The following is a 9,111-nucleotide window of genomic DNA, read 5'->3' as shown; positions in this document are numbered from 1 at the left end:
ACTGGGCCGACGATGACGTCACTTATTAATTATATTCATGTGTTTTTTTTGGGGGGGGGGGTCAAATAATGACCGACTCAGGGTGAACTTGCACGTTTAAGAGGAAAGAGAAGACAGTGAGGTGCAGCCTATTACGTGTTTATTGAGTTACATTCAACAGCAGAAACATCACTGATGTCTATAAATCTAAAGAGGTTTTACATCAGAAACAGTCTGAGCTCAACATGATAGGCAGCATGGTTCATTTATCAAACTATATCTGCAGTTGCTGAAACTGTGGAAAATATTATCTGTCTGAAAATATAATTAATTCTTGATGGCAGAAAGACTGAAGGCAGTGAAATATTTATGAGGACTATTCCTGAAAGAGATGAAGAGTTGAGTTGTCTGACAGCTTTTTTTTCCCAGTTCACATCTGTCAGAAATCATCCCAGTCGGTGCACAACTCTCCTGAACCCTCAGTGTAATGACCACATGCACTGCTGTCCAGTGGATGCTTAACCTGAAAGAGGAAAAACACTCTGGCATGTAAATTAGTTCTACTTATTGTGACAAGAGCTACCACAAAATAAAAAATAATGAGCCAAACTGAAGGTGTCTTACTCTGGGAATAACTGGAGGGTTCAATGTGCCTTTACGAAGTCCGTCCCAGTTAAATCCTTCAAACCATCTGAATAAAAAAACAGAGCATTGCAACCCATGAAACCATGTCTCCAAGCACAGGTCTCCAGCATAATAAATCTGTCATCTTACTTGTGCCTCTGAATGTCCTTGGCCCCATTTCTCTGACTGCCCAGTCTCTCCGAGGGATTGCTCCTTGGTGGTGGTGGAAAGCCGACAAGAAGACACAAATAAACAAACTATGAATTAATAATCGCATTCTGTAATTCAAGAGGTGATGTTACTGTGCAGGCCGTGTCCAATACACCTGCACCATTTCCTCATTAGCTCCTATTTGCTCATGTGTGTTGGGGATGGCAGACTGGAAATATAATATCATACATAATGGTGGGCGGATGGTTTACGTGTCTGAAAAAGCACCATAAAATAACTAGAAAACCATCATTAGCTTCCACATTATCATTTGTGGTGTCTTGAGAGTCGTATTTACAACACCTGCACAGCTTCTTTATGAGACTGGAGGCACTTTTGCTGATGGCCTTTGGGAAGTCGATCTGATCAATGCCGCGAATGGTCGCTGTAAGAATCTTCATCGGATCAGAGCCGCCGAACGGGAGCCTGGTGAGGAAAACATGAGTCTGTCAACATCACTTTCATCTATAACTCATATAGAAATGAGCTTAAAAAGTAGGGCTGCGCAAAACTGTGAAACCTACCCACCGCTCAGAAGTTCAAACACAAAAACGCCCAGAGACCAGAAGTCTGCGCTTATACTGTGGCCTTTGTTTAAGATGATTTCAGGCGCCATGTATCCTGGCGTACCGCAGAACGTCCAGGTCTTCTTACCCACCTCAACCTTCTTTAGACATCTGGAGCTCGTCTACAAAAGGTAGATGTCAGAACATTTGCACTTACCTTAAGTACAATTCAATAGATGCTACAAAGTGTTGACTCAAGAATGGGACCAACTGCAGTACCAGTTTAGCATAACCGCGCTCATCCAGAACAACATTTTCAGGCTTGACGTCTCTATAGACGACACCTCGACAGTGAAGAAAGGTCAAGGCCTCGACAACACAAGCTGTGTAGAACCTGGCGCTGCATTCGTCCAAATATCCCCTGAAACAGTGAGGAGAGGTATTGACTTAAACATCACAGCGAGCAAAACAAATGTATGCAGCTTTAAAATTGCATTGTGATGAGAGCTTGGCTATAAATATTACATCAGTGTGATGACAAAACTGTGCTTTGCATCTTGAAAACACTCACTTATCCTTGAGTTGACAACAGAAATCTCCGCCAAGACAAGCTTCGGTCAAACTGTACAGGCACTCAGAATCTCGGAAGGTTTTATGTAGCCTGTGAGCCATAAAAAAAAATGTTTAACATGCTTTTTAATCTTTAACATATTAATAATGAAAACAATCCTAATTATATGACTGTAGGACAGACACCTGACTATGAATGGACAATGAGCCTCCATCAGTATGCGCCCTTCTCTCAGGATGTGCTCTCGTTGGCTGTTGCTGAGGATCAGCTTCTTCTTAAGGACCCTCATGGCAAAAAAACGGCTGGTGTTGCTCTTTAACTGCACCTGACAGAGGTGGAAATCGATGGATTGCATTATAGAAACATGGGATCTCGAGGAGGCAGGGGTACGGGGGCTCTGTGTCATTGTGTGTGAGCTCCTCTAGGATCAACTCTTACCAGGTCTACGTGACCAAACTCCCCAACTGCTAGAGTGCAAATAATCTGGAAATCGCTTAAGGTGGAGGATGAGAGGAGGTCTGTATCCTTGTCTGACCTGCTCACATGGAAAACAGAGGTGAGCTTATGCCTTGTGTTTTCTACTGGTTTAACTAACGTGCAATTGTTGTAGGAAATAGCGTCATAATGCTCCTCACTCGGTTTTGAATTCATGGCTTTGCTGCACCCTCTGACTGCAGTCAAATACCAAGCCTCCGATGATGTCTTTAAAGGTCCTGAAACACAGAAGCATATGAAAAATTCTCCAAATCTCGGGAAAAGCACAATAGCCAGGGAACCAGATGAATCTGCCAGCTCTTGTTTTATTTGCTCTGGTAAAATCATCTGGTCCCCCTCCCATTCTGACAGATTTCTAGCCCACCTGTCCTGGGCCAATCACAGACATTTATCTAATATGGGCCGGGTTTAATATGATGACTGACAGAGGAGAGTAGTTGAGGAATTTTCATAAAAGACCAAGATGGCTGCCGCTGATGTGAGTTCACTATCACATCAGTATTAAAAGACCTATTTTCCCTAGAAGAAGAACAAACAACTGCACTTAAAGCTTTTGTTGATAAGATGGATGTGTCTGTCGTACCTCCCGCAGGATTTGGTAAAAGTTTAATTTTACGTCACATGCATTTTGGTCAGCACCGGTTGATAACTGCTCTTGGAAATCAAAAATGAACTGAGAGGTTCCACACTAATTCTCATTTGCAATGAGTCTAGCGATGTCAGGCTGGATAAGCATATCAATTTATGACCAACTGACAGTATGAGGTACATTTTCCATGTAGTCACTTCTATTAAAACAAAATACCCTCCACTTACTCTCTGCCTATGACCAAGCATTTCACTTCACCAGCAGCAATCACATTCATGGTTCGAACATCCTCTCTAAAGACAGAGAGAGGAAAAGTATCACAGGAAAATCACTGATATCATTTTCGCTAAGATTATACGTTTTTACCATCACTACCAGCTGTTTCCATTACTTCCTCCTTACCCCCAAAGAGCTTTTTCTCCAAACCACTGTCTCTCAGAGAGTCTAGAAAGGACTGTCTGCTCTTCATGGCCCGACTTCTTTTCGGTCACTCTCACCTGGCAAGTCCAACAGGGAGTGGGAATGAAAAAGAAATAATGGTGGAGAGCAGTGCAGAAAAGCACCAAAGTCAATTATCACCACGACGTTGCAATTTCTAAAGCTGCGCTGACATTTTGTCCTCCACAATCTAAATCTTTTTCTCTGAAAGCTTCGTTTCATCTGTGCAGCAGGCAGAGAGCATAAACCTTTACCTGGCCTTTGCTAATGATATAAAAGGTGTCTCCTGTGGCCCCTTGTCGAATGATGTAGTCACCTTCAGCGTAGTGTGTCTACGGAACGTAAATGACAGATAGAGGAGCAAACAGTGGAAAATTATTTAAAAAGAGGATGAAAAGAGAGCAAGAAAAAGAAGCAGTTCTCTCACAGATAGAAAGATGAAGGATGGTAACAAGGAAGGATTAATTTTGAACCTCTCCCAGCACCTGCTTGTTAGCTGATGCAAAACAAAGAAAGCTGAAAATAGAAAATACTGAGCCGGTAAACAATCATGTTTACCGGCGTGCCGTCTGTGTGCACACATAATCTATTGGCTGAGTTCTGTTTGAAGAACAAGTGATGGTTGCACAATGCTGTGCTTGAGATTTTATGAACTTAATCTGTACCTCCTCCATGAGATCAGACATTTTCACGATGACATCCTCTGGCAACGACTGCAGGAAGGGAACGCTGCAGACACACAGATAAAAAGAAGAAGATATCATCCACAAAGACGGGTTTAAAAAGGATTTGACTTAATTTTTCAGAAACATATCGTAGGAATGTTAATAGTTTGGACACCATTAAGGGCCTAAATCCAGCATTGTGGTGACTGACAAACAACACAACCCTGGTGATATTGTGTAGAGGCTACTAGAATGTAAAGCAGCTTTGTAGCAGCTGCTCCGTGTCAAATCAAGTGTATCGGCCTGACGTTCACCTGCTAAGCAGCTCCATTGAATGAGATAGGCTGTTGAGACCACTCTGCATAAGTACGGTCTGGTAGCTCTTGCGGTCAATAACCCACAGCTTGCTGTCCGTTTGTGCTGCAGATGAAAAGACAGCGGCGAAGGAAGAGGTGAAGATTGTGTCAGTGACACCGGAGCTCAGGTGGACAGGCAATCAAGAAGCATGTATTGAATCAGCTCTCAAAGAAACACATAGTCTGAGAGGGAGGGTGGATGTGTGATGCAGGGTCACCTACAGCCTAAAGAGGCAGTGACAGTAAGCAGGCAAGGATTCCATCAGAAATGCTCATCATGTAGTATAGAGAGAAACATAAGTGCGGTGTTGCAGAGAAGGACTTTTAATATAGATCTAATCTGATTTTCTTAACTATTATTAACCTCTTTCTTTTTAATAGAGCTTGAAAGAGAGTGTTGTAAATTAATAATGACCCATATTGATTGGTCCACTGAAGCTTCCTGCAAACGGAAGCAGATATCCTCTAGACAGTCCAATTAGATCTGCCATCTAATCATGTGGTGCAGCCCTGATATCTCAGTTCATCCATTTGGATATTACCCTGTGAATTTTCACTTTATTATGTGCAGGTCTGGGCTTCATTCAGATTATGCTGTGCAGGATATTTTTACTACTTAAAATGAAGTAAATCATTGCGGCCTGAGGATGAAGCCCCATTTTCACCTGCACCTTTATCACTGTCACAATGGAAGAGACCTCATGAGCACATCCCTTACGGATGGTCTCAGATGGCAACAATGAAAACAAAAAAAAAAAGTAATTTCAGGTCAGGAAGGAGATAAACACAGTGGGCCCTGAGCAGATCAAGCACAGTCTGACAGAAATAGACGTGGAACAAAGGACAACAGACTGCTGACATGAGCTGAGCAAAGTAAAGAACAGTAAATTGGAGAGGCTGACTGGTCGCAAGATAAAGAAAGCAGTGAGAAAAAGGAATGAGATGCTTAGGGGCAAACAAGGCAAATACACAGAGTTTTTCAATTTAAAGTAATCTTGGCCGTTTCCGCAACCTATTTATTTGTGAAACCGGGTCAGATGCACGCGGCAATGGCTGAGAAAGTTTTCCCACAGGAGTTTGTGTTCAGAATCCGAAAAGGAAATAACAGCACACCTTAAAGAATATCACACATTTTGACACCAGAAATGCATATATGATAGATTACAGTCTAACCGTGGAAAGAATTAATCGAACAGAAACTGTGTCCGACAATGTTATTTGTAAAAATCCACTTTATGCATGTTGGACTGCAGGGAGGAGATGTGGCAGTCAGACTGCCGGGTTATGCAGTAAAGCAGAAAATGTTTTAAATTCCCCACATCTCTGAGAAAAGCGTTTGAAGCTGTGGTGTTGTCTAAGATCTCAAAGGGTCTTTGATTTTAAATTCACCAGACGTCTTCTGTCTAAGACCACTGCCAGAAATCCGCCTGCTTGTGATATTCTCTCAAACAAGAATTATTTATGTCCCCACCAAATCAAAATGAATTACAGTGAGACTCTGGCGGTGTTTCGTTGTTACAGATCTCCGGTGATATCTGCATGCAGATATAAAAACCAAGAGGGCAACACGATGCTTTGATACCTGAGACAGAGTGTGTGTGGGTGCAGCTGTAGAGGAGGCCCAGCTCTCCAAACATCTCTTCTGGCTCAATTGTGAGACACTTCAGCCCATCTTTCGTCACATCCAGCCTCCCTTCTGTTAATAAACACACCGTCAGTGACATAGCACGTGCATAACACATAGAGCTGTTATGTGCAGGTGTTTTTATGTCAAGAAATGTAGGGAGGAAGTCAAGAACCTTCAGCTATCCAACACATATTGTACAAACAACAGATAGGCAATCATCCAAAGCCACCACCTCTCACTGGTTAGGATGACAAGTGAAAAACGGGGAGCGGCCACTCTCCATTAGCTGTCACATTACAAATGCAGCCAAGATTCCTGAGGACAATCAAGCACTGATGAACTCTGCAACCGGGGCAAAGCAGAATCTTTTTTCGCCTGGCGTTCATGTCAAGTTGACATTTCAACACAAAACATCAATGTGGGTCACTTGTCATTCCCCAAGGTGCCTCCTCTGTTCTCGTTCAAGCACGCAAGTCTCACATCACTGTGTTTGATAGCAGTGTCACATTACTATCTGATCCAATTGTGCACCAGCTGTAACACAATTGATGTACAACGATATGACAAGAATAATCATTTCATCGGACTGTTCTTCAGCACCTGTCATCTCGAGGAAATGTTAATGAGGATCCTCAAGCATGATTGATGATAGCAGTTGTGAGAAGAAAATGATTTACCTTCTAAAACATAAGCCTGCGCCCCGTTGGTCCCCTCCTGAATGACATAGCAGCCTTGATTGACGTTGGTGGAATACATACAGGCCATGATGGCTCTGATTTCTCCTTCGTCAAGGTTCCTCAACAAGTCATTCTTCAAAAACGCCGCCTGAATCAGCCTCTGAGACCTGAGGACATGGAGGCAGGACGCTGATGTAATATTAAGGGCAGCTTATTAAATGCTGTGAATGCAGCGTCAGAAGCTACATGAAAATGTTCAGAAATATTTATTGATACAGAGTCACGCAGATAGCTCTCTGTGAACCTTGCACATTTGAGAGACAGATTTTATAGTCGGTCAGGTGGGAGCTGAGGGAACACTGTGTGCTCTTACTCTTGGCTTTTGTCACAGCTTCTTTGTGAAACCATGGCCAGAGTCACCGGGTCCAGAGTGAAGTGCTCAGAAATGATTGTTTTCCTTTTGGCTCTCTGCGTGTCCTCAACGTGAGCCGAGCAAGCTACAGAAAAACACAACGAGTCAGGTTTAGGGCTCCTCCTTACCTGTTGACGTGCCACATAAAAGCTACATGTTCTGTACCTGCACCGGACGCAGACGGTCCTGGGAGGGACACGGTGGCTCTGTGGCGATCCAGTTCTTCCTGCAGTCTCCGTATGAGTTCATCCTTCGTATCCAACTCCAGCTCTAACTCGTCTATTAGTGTGTCCCTCTGGCGGAGCTCCTCAATTTTAAGCTGCAGGGCATATTGGAGGTCCCGCAGTGTACCCATTACCTGCAAACATTAGGTATAAAAACACAGTGTTATATATCTCCTTCTACACACAAACATGCACATAGTGAAATACAGCCCTTCTCTAATTCAGCTGCACTCTTTCTGTGGTTATTTATATTCATATCATTCATATTCATAAAAATAAACAGGGAATCAATAATGGCTTCTACTTGGACTTGGATAAACAGGAAACTTTTTATCGAGCAATTATGCATGTTATGCATAATTAATGATATAGACAGACAGATACAGTCAATATCAAAATAGATAGATAGATAGATAGATAGATAGATCTCAAATGGAAAAAAAATTATCTAAAAACATTTGTCACATAAAAACATAAAATAAAATGACAAGAAAATCGTGCAATGGCAACACCAAAGACATAAAACACCTCAGATTAAGATAAGGTCATTATGGACTCTTTATTAAGTCACACACACTTTATGTCAACACAGGAATAAAATATGGGTGTTTTCATTTTAGGTCGCAAGCGCCCCGAGCCAGATGCATAATGTTGATAACAGCCTTTGTGATACATAAATGTGTTGGTAAAATCCGGCAACAGCGTTATATGTTTCTAAAAGACTGTAAACACAGATACATGGTCTGTCCTGCAGAATATAACCGCCGTGCTTTATTCCACACACACACACACACACAGATTCACCTACCACACGCAGCCTGTCTGGCGTTGTGGAGGTCTTCCTCACTTGTCCTGAATAGGTTTGTCCCTGTTAGACAGCAGACGGTCCATCCGACAGGTGCAGACCTCCTCTGTACCCGCCCAAGTGAGAGCTGCTCCTGTGCAGCTCGGGGCTGTGCACAGACAGCAGCCAATCACGTGATCGAGGCGGTGGAGACCATCCGGGAGGCTGTAATGAGAAATGCATGGACTGGAGCCCAATTGGGTCAGAGGGTCTTTGGGGTATTTGCTAGCCCTGGGGATAGGTGGGTCTACGGCATACTGAGCGGTGAACTTCAGTCATTTCACTCCCCAGATATTTGGCACATGTGAAAGAGACATAAAGGGCTGCCTGTGAGCACTGATCAGAGGCTTTACTCCTGCTGCTCACTGCAAAGTGGCCCACATCCTGACACCAGGAATGCTGAGTTTTCAGACACATATTATACTTAACATTTTTAACAGAAATGTTTCATTTGTTTAACTGAACAATAACGCTTAAATGGTGCAACTGGTGCTGGATTGTTGGAATTTCACATCAAAGCATGTTGAAACAGTCATGATGATTAGCAATAGTTACAATGGCGCAATGGAGGAAAATTAAGACATGGCTTTGTTCAACAGGACAAAAAAAAAAAAGACATCAATTCAAGTCTTTGTGCTGAGTCACTGCGAGCTTCAGAAAGAAAAACAGATTACAATGTACCATAAAGTAAAATCAATAATTGCTAATTCTAGAGGCCCATCGAAAACTTTATCACCTCCTTGCCACACAGTTTGACTCAGATTGCAGTTAGCCAACAGATCCACACATGACACCACAAACCATCTCCTCCACGCCACCCTGACCCCCCTGGAATAAAGTTCAAATGCTGATTGTGGACACTGAGCTGTAGTCCACAAATAGCATTTTAACATA

The 9,111-nt window shown here is 42.8% G+C and overlaps 1 protein-coding gene across 2 annotated transcripts; it reads right to left on the bottom strand.

Moving 5' to 3' along the window:
• Positions 1-192: 192 nt before the first annotated feature.
• On the bottom strand, positions 193-8,287 carry prkg1l (protein kinase cGMP-dependent 1, like). 2 transcript variants are annotated; one of them, XM_070833774.1, is made up of 20 exons: positions 8,182-8,287; positions 7,315-7,507; positions 7,111-7,234; positions 6,738-6,904; positions 6,016-6,129; positions 4,392-4,497; positions 4,078-4,141; positions 3,667-3,744; positions 3,377-3,471; positions 3,202-3,267; positions 2,526-2,603; positions 2,329-2,425; positions 2,076-2,215; positions 1,891-1,980; positions 1,599-1,740; positions 1,338-1,501; positions 1,117-1,239; positions 754-816; positions 604-670; positions 193-502 (listed from the first exon to the last, which is right to left on the bottom strand). In XM_070833774.1, exons 2-20 carry the CDS (start codon positions 7,502-7,504, stop codon positions 419-421), a joined length of 2,052 nt encoding a protein of 683 aa, XP_070689875.1. In that variant the 5' UTR covers positions 7,505-7,507; positions 8,182-8,287; the 3' UTR covers positions 193-418. The 2 variants fall into 2 exon arrangements, 1 of the variants encoding a protein (XP_070689875.1); XR_011584412.1 differs by lacking the exons at positions 193-502; positions 604-670 and having other exon boundaries at positions 1,117-1,259.
• Between the last annotated feature and the right edge of the window lie 824 nt (positions 8,288-9,111).

The sequence above is a fragment of the Pempheris klunzingeri genome, chromosome 7, assembly GCF_042242105.1.
Source record: "Pempheris klunzingeri isolate RE-2024b chromosome 7, fPemKlu1.hap1, whole genome shotgun sequence".
In the NCBI taxonomy this organism is placed as follows: domain Eukaryota; kingdom Metazoa; phylum Chordata; class Actinopteri; order Acropomatiformes; family Pempheridae; genus Pempheris; species Pempheris klunzingeri.
This window is presented reverse-complemented; position numbering and strand designations above follow the sequence as displayed.

Coding starts and splice junctions, on each gene's coding strand:
- prkg1l (XM_070833774.1), bottom strand. CDS start 7,504: ATGGGTACACTGCGGGACCTCCAATATGCCCTGCAGCTTAAAATTGAG. Junction 3,268..3,376: donor GGAGAAAAAGCTCTTTGGGG/GTAAGGAGGAAG, acceptor CTCTGTCTTTAG/AGAGGATGTTCGAACCATGA. Junction 671..753: donor AAGGACATTCAGAGGCACAA/GTAAGATGACAG, acceptor TTTTTTATTCAG/ATGGTTTGAAGGATTTAACT.